Raw genomic sequence first — 12,629 nt, 5'->3', positions numbered from 1 at the left:
GCTGCAGCTCTGTCACACTCTAGCCTTAGCCAATGAATAATCGCCGTTTCAATTGTTGCTCAATTTTGCCCTGAATTTAGTCTGTCAGACTGACAGCGTGCCCGTTTTCTCACACTTTATGCAAAATGTCAAGTCATGTGTCCTCTGTTAAAATCTTAAAGGTGATCTGGACTGCATTTCCCACCTGTTAACGCCTTCCTTTAGAGTACGATGGGCTGGATTTGTGCCTGAGAGGCAACGATGAGGGTTAAATCATGCTAATATTGTAGCTTAGTCATTGGTTGACGCAGTCCTGGCGCGGTATTGTAAAGTTTACTGAGAGCTCAAAGCTAAAACAGCTACTTGGATACTGAAGTCTTGAATATGTTTCTATGATATCAACCACGATCGGTTGCATAAAGGTTAGCTTAAACACTGCTACACAGTCACAGACGTGCTCCGGTGAAAATGAACTAAAGGTTTGTTTTGGTCGGTTTCGAGTTGAAGCTAAGCTAAAGGGAGGCGCGCTGGGTTGTCGTTTACTACCAGCTGGAAAAAAGTGCTAGCACTGAGAGCTGAATCGAGATGAGTGTTTCACGGGAAATTAAACGTAAGTACCGCTTTCAGTTTACGTTTTTTGGGCACGTTTAACGGCTATTGTTATGTGACTATTAAAATTAAGTAACTGTTACATCTCGATTGTTTGCAGAGCTGCAGAAAGCAAAGAGCAAAGCCCAGAGCAGCAACAACTTAAAGGAGGAAGCCAACATCTGTAATCAGCTAGGAGAGCTGCTGTCCAGGAGCGGTGTGTATAGTCTGCCCAATATCAGCACTGTGTTATTTTAGCACTGCGAGTACTGCAGTTATGGATTGTTTTTGATTCTCCGCTCTTCCTGTCACAGCGTCACCATGTCTTATAGATCACCAACACTCTCGAATAATCTTGATTTTTCTAATAATTTTTGTCCCTTTACTTTATAACTGTGCAGGTGTTCCTAAAACAATCTTTCAAAAGTGGATAAAAGTGCCATTACTTGCATATTTACTCCCACCTGGAGCCACTTGAATTTCAGTATTTTCCAGTTTGACCATGGCTGCTTCTTAGTACACAGCTGTGTCACTGTAGAGTTTAATCACGGGATACATTTCAGAGGCTTTACATTCATATGCTTTCTTATGCTTTTGTCTTCAAGTGAGTCAAATTTCATCTGGTGCCGATCAAGGTTATTAACTAAAAGCCAAAACTAGATGTGAAAAGCATTTAAATTAACTAAGATAAAACTAGAATGTAGAAAAAAGTTAATGATTTTTGTGAACTTGGAAAACTAAAACAATAAACGATAAATAGTGGACGCTTTGGCATTTATTTGGTAAAATTTTTTTATCACAGCTTGCCTGATGAAGCTTTGAAGTACATGTTTATTAAGATTCTGGATGTCAACAACACAGTGAGCCAACTGCTTTTAAAAAGTTCTACTTTCATTATGATACCAGTATGGATCCTGCCTCTGACATGTGCCCGCCATACAATAATAATTAAATCTAAAATTAGCCCTGAAACTAATAAAAACTAAACTGAAATGAGCAAACTGCAAGGTTATGTGCTGCACTACAATTCATCTGATGACTTTGATTAACGTAAACAGTTTGAGCAAAGGATGCAATGATATTCAGTCTAGTAATTCATTTATTCTTTATATGCTTTTTCATACCAACAACATTTTGTTTGCAGTGTAATTTTTTCTTTTGCCTTCCTCATGCAAAGTGTAACATTTACCTTTCTGCTTCATGTGTGTCTCAGGTGATTATCAGGCTGCCATTAGGGAGCACCAGCAGGAGTTGGCTCTCTCTGAAGTGTTAATTGATGTGATTGGACGAGCTGTGGCCAATCGTAAGATAGGAGAGTGCTTTGCAGAGTTGGGCAACATTGAGGCAGCTTTAAAAGTAAGTAAACTGACGCTTTATCAAAGTGATAAACTTCTAATTCAAGTGGTGTTTAGGACCTGCATAAGTGGATGTGTGTCTCTTCTTCAGCACCAGCGTCTTCACCTGGACCTGGCTCGATCTGTCAGAGATCATGCTGAAGAGCAAAGGGCGCTGGCCACTATCGGTCGGACCTACCTCTTCCGTTATGAAACGGACCAATCGAGGAAGAGCTTGGAGGAAGCAGAGGAGGCCTTCAGGAAGAGCTTGGGCATTGTGGATGACCGGCTGGAAGGTGTGTACTGTTTGTATCGTCCCAGTGGTTTATAATGGGCGATTTCTTTGTTTCGTTATTCCTAATCCTCTACCTGGCTGCAGGGACTGTGCCACAGCGAGAGATCAATGAGATGAAGGCGCGTCTCTTCCTCAATCTGGGTCTGGTCTGTGATCATCTGGGCGAGCACAAACGCTGCAGCGAGTTCATCCGGCGAAGTGTATTTATTGCCGAGTAAGAACATCCTAAACTTTGCTCCACGTCTAAGCATGTCGATCTTTTTCATCGACAGCTTTTAATCGGCTTATTTTGTATAACTGTCAACTGAGATATCGCCGTTATTCCCCTGTAAAGGAAGAGCCAGCTGCTGGAGGATCTCTACCGTGCAAACTTTAACCTGGGCAACATCTACTTCCGTAACGGTCAACGCTCTAATTCGGTCCGCTGCTTAGAGCAGGCCAAAGAGTGCGCCCGGAAGATTAAAGACAAATTTAGTGAGAGCGAGTGCTTTCACTGCATCGGCAAGGTACGAGCTCCACCATATCCTCTTATTTTCTCCTGTTGCGATCATGCAGGTTTTGAAGTGCATGTGTGTCTTTAATTCTTAACATGCGATGCTAACAGGTGCAGCTGTCTCTGGGTGACTTTGTAGCAGCGCGACGATCTCTGAAGAAAGCGGTCTTGCTGGGTTCCCAGCAGCCGCTGGACAGACAGACGGTGAAGATAGCTTTCAAATATGGTGAGTGAACGGTTAGATATGTTTTTTTTGTTTTGTTTTTTACTTGCTTGTAGCTGCATGGATGGTACAGTGTATTTCTTTCCTATCACGTAGCTGACCGAGGCTGTAAATTAGAGGAAGAGCTGGGGGAAGATCAGGGCAAAAAACCCAGCTCCCATCAGGCTGTCGAGTTGGCAGAGCAGCTTGGGGATCTCTGCTGTAAAGTTGGCTGCTACAGCAAAGCTCTGGAAGCTTATCAAGCTCAGGTGAGAAGCATCAAAAGAGTCACATGGCTAATTCTCACATTTTTTTCACTTTTTTTTTTTTTTAATAGTTGCAACATAGAGTCTAAATGTGACTTGTCTAAAGCGGTGTTGGTTTTGTTGTGTAGCTAAAGGGTGCTGAGGCGTTGGGAAAGCCTGCCAGGGAGCTGGCTGTCATCCACGTGTCCCTGGCTGCCACCTACGCAGACCTGAAACAACACAGCAAGTCAGTGGAGCACTACAGAAAGGAGCTGGCGTTACGACAGGGCAGCTCTACAGAGGTGATCTGCAAATTCACCCGTCTGCCCTGTGGTAGACATGAATGTGTGACTTATTACTTATATTTGTGCACGTCAGGAGTGTAGCACGTGGCTAAACATCGCAGCAGCTCAGGAGGAGAGCGGCTGTGCTTTGGAGGATGTGGAGAGGAGCTACAATACAGCTTTACGCTGTGCTCAGGAGTCTGGACAGGCCAGACTGCAGGTGAGAGATAAATTAGTCAGCTGTGTTGAAAACTAAGCAGAAATTTAAGATGTCTTGTAAAGGCGCGGTGATGAATATCATGCACGACCAAAACGCACATTGACTTCCACAGAAGCGCGTGTTGAGGCTCTGGCTGGCGTCCCAGAGACGAAGCGGCTCATCGGATGCTGACAACACCGAGGCGAGGCTGCAGGAGCTGTGTGCTTCGGAGGGCTGGAATCCAGATGGGAGTGATGGTGAGGAGGAAGAGGAGGAGGAAATGGAGAACAGCGAACCGCTGGATGACAGTGATGTCATCCTCTCAGACTCAGGTAAAATGTGCGCGGGTAACTCTATCCGGAAAGCACTGACATCTCTATACAGAGGGATGCTTTGATTCACGTTACTTTTCATGTGGTTTGTAGACGATGATCTGGAGGGTTATGACAAGATGGTGTCAGGGAGGAGGAAAACAGGACGGGTGAGCGATGTGCGAGTTGTCATTTCTTCTTTGTAGACTGCGGTTTAGATCTTCATTCTTGGCCTTTTTTGTGTCTGTCTTTCTGCTTTAGTGGAACAAGCGGAACGAGAAGGGAGAGACGTCTCTTCACAGAGCATGCATAGATGGGAATCTGAAGCAGGTCCAGTACCTGGTAGAACAGGTATAAAGAAGATGATTCATTATTTTAATCCAATAAGTTTTTAACTCTTGGAATCAGGAGGGAAAACATAAAGTTGAGCACCATCAACATATAAACTGATTCACTCGTTGATGGTTGGTCACTATAATAAACAGTTCAGGCTTGAGGCTTTCTGCTTAACTCAACAGAACAAGTGCAGCAACAAACTTCTTGGACTTGAACTTCTTGTCTGAGTTTTTTAAATATTTACCACCTTAAAAAAAACAACAACCCTGCATCATGCAGTTTGATGAGAACATCGATTGGCTCAAATATAAATGATTTATTAGGAGTGTTCATGAAGATTGTATGGAGGAAAAAAAATGTACAGACAGAATCTGTAACGTCGAAGAGCCTGATGAAAGCTTTTGTTTATTTGCATATCAGGGTCACCCAGTGAACCCCAGGGACTACTGTGGCTGGACTCCCCTCCATGAAGCCTGCAACCATGGTCACTATGGTAAGTCCTGTCAGAGTCTCTGGAAAACTGCACCCGCTCCCTCGCTCATCTTTCTCTGCTCTTCGTGCAGAAATCGTGGCTCTGCTCTTGGAGCACGGCGCTAACGTTAACGACCCCGGTGGCCCTTTATGCGAGGGTGTGACTCCTCTCCACGACGCCGTCGCATGTGGCAATTTAGAAGTCACAAGGCTCTTGGTGGAACGAGGGGCCTGTGTCACACTGCGCAACTCCAAGGTTTGTGTGTTTGGCTGTGTTCAACCTGAAAGTCCATTTCAGCAGGATTTTCTTTGCTGGCAGAAGGTGGCGGTAAAATATCTTCTTTATTTTAAAAAAACAAACATGTCTTCCACACTTTAATGGATGACTTTCCTAACAGTGTTACAAACTTACGGGTCACACTGACCACATTGACAAGATTTACATACAGTTAGTGTGCACAGTCTTCATAGGTTCAAAAGTTATTGGACAAACATAATTTTAAATATAAAGACTGTTCTTAATACTTGGATGAGGAAAAATCAATTTAAAAAGTGGTTGTAATTGTAGGGTGATTAAAATCAGAGTAATTTGTTCGTTTTTCCTGGTTCTCGCTGCTGAGGCTGATTATAAAAATATTTTTAAAGTTATGAATCTCTCTGATAAAAGTTTTACTTTCTGTTACTCTGGTTAGGAATGAAATCCTGGACCATGCTTTCTGTTGGCAATATTGAATTCACCCCCACCTCCTTTGGAGAAAGTCCAGTCTGCTGAACTTGTGCGCCTTAATCTCACATTTTTATCTCCACCAGGGTGAAACTGCTTTGGACACCTTGCGTCAGTGGCAGAGGACCTACAGCAGGGAGCTGGATCATGAGACCAGGCAGAAGTGTATTGCTACAGAGAGACTTCTGAGGAAGGCGCTAGCAGGAGGAGGTGAAGCTCTTGCATCATTGCACTGCGTTAGCCTCGGTCTGCCTTTTTATACCTGCTTTCAAACGCTCGTGTTTCTCACTTATCTCTGCCGACCACAGTGCCTGCAGCTCCGGCCCCGGCCAAGCCTTTTGATGCCCTGCAGGACAGCCAGCTGTTTGATGCGGAGAGTTCTGAGCCACTCTCGTCCACTGGAGGGGGCTCTTTCTCCCGCCAAGACTGGCCGCGAAGCAGGAGCTCGGAGGTGAAAGCGTCAGGCGCCAGCCGCAAACAGCGGCAGACCAATGGCTCAACACAGCGGAACAGAGCCAGGGGAACAGAAGCTGCTGTACTGTATGGGGTAATGTCTGATGATGCTTTCAGTGTGGACAGACAGAATACATCATGTCTTTTCACAAGTGTAGTAGATTCATCTATATTGTACAAGCAGAATTCTTCAGATCTTTGATGTGTAATATATATATTTTTTAGATTAATAGCAGCAGCTCAGATGACAGCGAGCCTGACACCCCGGTTAGTCCTCTCCGTCCTGTCCGTCCTAGACAAGGTTTCCCAGCAGCTCAGAGTCAGAAAGAACCTCCTGCGAACAAAGAAGCTGCCTCAGTTCCCACCTCAGGACAGGAAGGCATCAGGCAGGCCCCTACGCCGTCTGTGTTTGCCCGAGAAGAGTACCACAGTGCCATCAGAGGCTTGGGCAGCGCCAAAACACTTCTCCAGGGTCTCTCGCAGCCTCAGCTCTCCAGCACACCTGCCGTTTCTTCCAGCACCAAATCAGCTCTTGTTCCCGAGGACGAGTATCTGGCTGATGACTGGTTGGAAGACGATTTGGTGGAGATCCAGCCGAAGAAAAAGCGGAGGCTTCGGATGGAGCAGAATGGGCCAAGAGTAGAGGAAACTGCTTCGTCTTCTGCAGCTCGAAGTCAAAACAAGCATTTAAACTTGGACACAACCTGCAGAGGTAATTAGTCTGGATTTGTTTGGTTTTTCTTTTTCTTGGTTTTGCCAGTTTTGTAGCTTGTTGTGCCCTTTTTCTTTCAGGATCTGCAGTTTCCTCCCTCTCCAGTAGAGGCCTCTCTCAGAGAAAGAACAGCTTGGGGAAGCCTCACCAGGTCAAAATGACTCAGATACCAGGTGTGGCCAGACTGGGGAGAAGAGAAGTCAACCGGTCACACAGTCCCACTGTTACAGAAGATGACGATTCGAGATCAGACACACCGCCCCCACCTCTCCTTATCCATGCTCAGGTCAGAAGTGGAATGCTCTTTTGCTGTTTGTTAGTTACGGATGGAGTAACACTAAGGAAATACACACAACACAGTGATTGTGAATAAGTCACTCCAAGTGTGAAAAGGTGATAGTCAGAGTGAGACTACACATGAATTATTCAGGAAATGCACACTCAGTGAGAGAATAACTATAATTCAGTGTCACTAGGGGATCTAAGTTAAAGATGATGTGTCTTCATTTCTGATTCATTTGAACAGTGATGAATGTGGACGTAAATGAGTGCGAGCTGATCAAAACTGGGGAGCTGTTTTTACATATTTCTGCAGCCTGGATGCCGTGGGCTTTGTCAGGAGTAAAAGATGACATCGCTCATTTCGGATCTTATATATAGTTATACCTTGGTGTTTTGTAGCATCAGCTGACAAACTTTTACTTTCCTGATGTTTAGACTTTCTGATTCCTCCACAGACTCCGCTTTGTCTTTCTACTAAGAGTTGACGACATTAAATACAGATGTTTTAACAGTGCTTGAATGTTTTATTTTGTTTACTCTAGCCTCCAACTCAAACTTTGGCTGCTCCTATGCCCACGTCACTTCCTCCACCAATCAGAATGAGGGTCCGGGTTCAGGAAGACGTCTTCCTGATCCCAGTTCCACAAAGGTCGGTGAAAAGTTTTAAGTTTGAGCAGTATATAAAAATAAATCCCAATCTGATTGGTATAGTATTTTTTTGTTGTTGTTGTTGTTGTTAATTTCTGTTTAATCACCTCCCATTGCTCTGCATCCCAGTGAGGCCAACTCCTGCTCTGTGTCGTGGCTGTGTGAGCAGGCAGCTCAGCGTTACTACCAGAAATGTGGCCTCCTGCCTCGTCTCTCTCTGCAGAAAGAAGGCGCTCTGCTCTCCCCGCAGGACCAGCTACTGGCCGTCCTGCACACGAATGAAGAGGTGAGGTGACACTGAGGAGAGCCAGAAGTGACCATACTTGGACCACAGACAATTTAAAAGATGCTGAAGACTACCGTGATTGGTTTATGAAGTCTGATCACGAGTCTTTAAGGCAAATGTTGTCACCGTTGCTATCTTGGATTTAAAAAATAAAACAAAACACAGTGACAAGAGGACTGCTATGACTGTGAAACAGCTTGCATGTCAGCCAGTGAGCATACTCCTTTTCTTAGACACAGTATGACCCAAATTCATAAAATAGACTTTCTCATAGACACAGAGGTCTTTTTGAAATCACTGATAGAAGGAATGCAGGTTCTAGGTCCTTCCACAATGACTTTGTTTTTCTTACCCAGATGAGGCATGCAGGTTTTAGACTGTATGATTCTGGTAAGAAGGTGAAGGGCTGACTATGTTAACAAGCTGCCTGAGAAACAACAATCTGAGAAACTGTAAAGATTAGAACCATTTCTATTACCAGACTGGATGCTGACTTGCTTTAGGAGCCAGCTTCCAGGAGACACTGAAGGAATCACAGTTTTTGGGATTGAATCCTTGGCTTCACTTTCCCGCACCAGTGCAGGATAACTGATGGGTTTGTGTTGCAGGTTCTGGCTGAAGTTTGCTCGTGGGATCTCCCTCCTCTCCCTGAGCGATACAAGAAGGCCTGTCAAAGTCTGTCAGTGGGTGAGCAACACAGAGGAAATGCATTATAAAACGCACACATGTGCATTTTTGTATTCTGTTATGAAGTACCGTCTCTTTCTACCTGTAGATGAGAACAAGCGTGTCTCCCGGCTATGTGAGGTTCAGGACCGGGGTTTCTCCGTGTCAGTGTGCGGACTCGGTTTGGCCGCCTCTTCCCTCAGCCCGCTCCTCCGTGCCCTAAAACTTCAGGCCAGCCTCACTGAGCTGCGAATTTCTGGAAACCGTATGTCTGACGACCTTCTCCCTGAGCTGATTGCCACAACGCTCACCATGCCTCGTCTGCAGCTGCTGGACATTTCTGCCAACTGCATTACAGGGGACGGCCTGGAGAAGGCTGTAAATGCTTTAAAGGGACAGAGTGCACCTGCATTCCCGGTAAGGGCCTCAGCTAGCCAATACTGGCAGCTCCAGGTTTACCATCTAACCTGTATTTAACTACCTCTGTTCTTAATAACTACCTTAGATCTTAATAACAAGCTAACGTGATTCGTATCAATGATATCTGTCAGAGAGAATTGGCTCTCGTGATCATTTGCTTTTTCTGCTCGTTTCCTCTCAAAGTGCCTGGAGGAGCTGGACCTCAGTATGAACCCACTGGGGGACGGCGTGTCTGAGTCTCTGTCCTGTCTGCTGTCCTGCTGCCCTGTGCTAGCCAAGCTGTCTCTGCAGGCCTGTGGCCTCACTGCTCGTTTCCTTCAGCAGCATCGACTGCTGCTAGCCAGCGCGCTCACAGGTGACTCTCTAACAAGCAGCTGACTGAAGCCTTAAGCTTCACTGAACTCCCACCCATAAGCAAAACTGCAACTAACTTTACATCTTCTGAACGTTCAGGCACAGGCCATTTGAAAGCAGTGTGCCTGTCCCACAATCCCCTGGGCTCCACCGGCTTTGAGCTGGTGTTAAAGACTCTGCCCCTCCACTGCCTCACACACGTGGACCTGTCAGCTGTCTGCAGAGGGCCTGCTGATTACCCGGCACTGGAACACCTCGCCAAAGTCCTTTCACAGGTGTGCACGCAAAAATCATGCAATGTCATTTATTGTCGAAAGATATAACTGTGCAATCAGGTTAAGATTTTTGTGTTTTTGCAGGACGAGTGCTCTCTGACCCACCTCAGCCTGGCTGCAAATGGGCTGACAGACAGCAGCATAGCTACCTTGGCGAGGTTTGTGTGTACGGGTGTCATTTCTACGGCTCAGTTATTACTCATGTTATTAGGGCTTTGCCTTTGTTTAAATTGTCACTCTTTACTGGCCTGTTGGACTTTTTATTATTATTTCACAGGTGCCTCTCGTCGTGTCCCACACTGGTGAGTCTGAATCTGTCAGGAAATCCGTCTGTTACATCAGCGGGACTTCACAACATCCTGGCGTCTGTCAGAGAGGCCCGTCGACCACTGACACTTCTAAACCTCGAAGGTATGCATATGTGTGAACTTGGAGATACTCCATGGACATGGAGTTTCACACTAATTCACAATTTGGATTTCTTTGATGTTTTTTATCACCTGTGCAAAGTTGTACTTGGCAACAGTTTGTTTCTTGCTATCAGTCTGTTTCCTTTTGACACATTTCTAAGTTTGAACATTTAGTATGTATGCACAGAGGTGTTACATGATGAGTACACACACAGACATTACAATATAGACGTGTGGTTTGAAGATTAAAAAAAAAAAAAAAAAAGATTAGTTGTGAATTAATTTTCCATTTTATGGAGCAGAAAACATTGCTGGATGCTAGCTAATAGGCTACATTTGGATGTCAAATATTTATAGGGGGGAAAATGGAAATTATGGATATGAAATAAAATGTTTCTTTGTTGCTTAACCTGCAGGTTGTCAGGTCTCTGGCCCCTGGGAGAGTCAAGACCTGGACAGTTTGTCAGAGCTGGTCCAGGATATCCGTCTTTGCTCTCAGGCCCTCAACAAGCTGGACCGACAGACCTTGAAGCAGCGATGGGACAGGACTCAGTCACACGGACACTTTCTCGACCGAAACTCCAAGTGCCTCCTCTCTGCCACCTCCACTTGAGGGTGGCAGGTGTGTTCATAATAAATAATTAATAATGAATTATTAATTTCATAATAATTCATAATAAAAGTGGTAATTTTTATAAACATTTTGGTTAATGAGGCTACACCAAAAAGAAACAAGATAAAAACAAAATAAAGTGACATGGTGTCCACCAACAGTCTGTTGATAGCTTGTGTTTTATGCATTTTTGTCTGCCTTATTTATACATGTAAAGCTCTGTATCTGTATAAAGAGTTTGTGTTAGTGTGTGAGAGGTTGATTTAAAAAAAAAACCCCAAACACAATTAAAGTAACTGACGATGCTATACGTTGACATTGTTCTTTCACTGTAAGACTCAGCAGGCTATGGTGAATAATCACAGCGATTTTCAGGTCTCTGAAGAAATCTATCTAGAACATCCATACACATTCACACTCCGATCAATGCATAGGAGGTTAGTATCTTGCCCTTAATTTGGCATGCAGACTAGAGCAGCCTGGGATCGAACCACCGATCTTCTGGTTAGCGGTTAGATTTGGCCTTTATGGAACACCCAGTCAAATAAAAAGGTTAAAAAGAACATGTTTGATGAAATAAAATGGATTTCTTTAAACTGTTTCAAGTCAGCAAAACAGCAGGATGTGAGATTCTTGAGTGCACTTTTCATACAGTGAAGCACTCCTGTATTATTTGTGATCCAAAAATAATACAGGGCCCAATCTGTCAGGATCGGCAACAGGACTTCAGCCAGCATTATTACAAACGGAGGAGTTCCACAAGGTTGCGTCCTCAGTTCCATCCTCTAGACATCCTCTAGACTCTGTACACCCACGACTGTGTCCTGTGTTTGTGGACGACACTGCAGTGATCGGTCGCATCACTGGAGGGGATGAAGCGGCTAACAGGAGAGAGGTGGCCAGTCTGGTGTCATGGTGTGAGGACAACAACCTCACCTTCAACACTGACAAGACAAAGGAGATGATAGTGGACACGAGGAACAAGAGGAGGCCTCACCAACCGCTATTTATCCGGGGCCTTGAAGTGGAGAGGGTGAGCAGTTTTAGGTACCTGGGCGTCTACATCTCTGAGGACCTCACCTGGACACTGAACACCACACAGCTGGTCAAGAAGGCTCAGCAGTGGCTGTATTTCCTGAGGAGGCTGAGGAAATTTGGTATGTCGGCCAAGATCCTCAGCAAGTTCTACAGCTGCATTGTGGAGAGCACACTGACCAGCTGCATCACTACATGGTACGGCAGCACTACTGCTATGGACCGCAAACGCTTGCACAGAGTGATAAGAGTATTCATTTATTTATTTGTGCTATTCGTATTTTAGCCCTGCGACAGACTGGCGACCTGTCCAGGGTGTACCCTGCCTCTCGCCCTATGACAGCTGGGATAGGCTCCAGCACCCCCCGCGACCCTGAAAAGGAGAAGCGGAAGCGAATGGATGGATGGATGGATATTTGTATTTTATCTGTTCTATTTCTATTGTATATATTAATCGGCATCTGTGGGTGGACAGCAAAGAAAGAATATAATTGCACAGAGAAATGCTTTTTTTTCTTTGGACACATGACAATAAACACTTAGAATCTTGAATCCTGAATCTTTGAAACTCTATAACAGCTCCATGTCAGATAATAAAGTCTCTGCAAATAACAAAAATCAGGTACATGTACCTTTTTCCACACAGCAGCTAAAGCTTTGTGCAGGCCGTAGGGTCGTAGAACCTGCAGACCCTCGCAGGTGTTGTACATCTGCCGACAAACTAAAATAAAGGCTCCACATAATGAATGGGGCATATCAGATTCACACAATGATGGCAATTCCTTGTCGAGCAGCCTCTGGGTTAACTGTACGATGATATGAGCAGCAAAGGTTCTGCAGACAAGGGTGAAAAAAGACAAAGATGTTTATTATAGATCCACAGCATGAGATTTTTAGATTGTAAGTATAGCAATCTCAATTTGTGGCTTTAAATGCCTACACTGGAGGTTTTTAATAAGACCTGAAACTAGCAACTAATAAAACGAATAAAGTCATTGTTTAAAGTGTTTGCTG

General features: G+C 44.7%; 1 protein-coding gene across 1 annotated transcript; it reads left to right on the top strand.

The window, feature by feature from the left end:
- The first annotated feature begins 16 nt into the window (after positions 1 to 16).
- tonsl (tonsoku-like, DNA repair protein) lies at positions 17 to 10,888 on the top strand. The gene is made up of 28 exons (XM_026151800.2): positions 17 to 589; positions 689 to 784; positions 1,781 to 1,923; positions 2,014 to 2,197; positions 2,281 to 2,410; positions 2,531 to 2,702; positions 2,801 to 2,915; positions 3,009 to 3,160; positions 3,286 to 3,438; positions 3,515 to 3,640; positions 3,753 to 3,951; positions 4,045 to 4,100; positions 4,192 to 4,281; positions 4,687 to 4,759; positions 4,830 to 4,993; positions 5,548 to 5,671; positions 5,770 to 6,008; positions 6,140 to 6,626; positions 6,707 to 6,912; positions 7,451 to 7,557; positions 7,686 to 7,842; positions 8,451 to 8,529; positions 8,618 to 8,925; positions 9,112 to 9,283; positions 9,382 to 9,557; positions 9,642 to 9,715; positions 9,835 to 9,968; positions 10,384 to 10,888. Exons 1-28 carry the CDS (start codon positions 565 to 567, stop codon positions 10,578 to 10,580), a joined length of 4,338 nt encoding a protein of 1,445 aa, XP_026007585.2. The 5' UTR covers positions 17 to 564; the 3' UTR covers positions 10,581 to 10,888.
- The last annotated feature ends 1,741 nt before the right edge of the window (positions 10,889 to 12,629 follow it).

Source organism: Astatotilapia calliptera, chromosome 19 (assembly GCF_964374335.1).
Source record: "Astatotilapia calliptera chromosome 19, fAstCal68.1, whole genome shotgun sequence".
Taxonomy (NCBI): domain Eukaryota; kingdom Metazoa; phylum Chordata; class Actinopteri; order Cichliformes; family Cichlidae; genus Astatotilapia; species Astatotilapia calliptera.
Note: the sequence above shows the minus strand (reverse complement) of the source record. Positions and strands in the feature narration are given on the sequence as shown.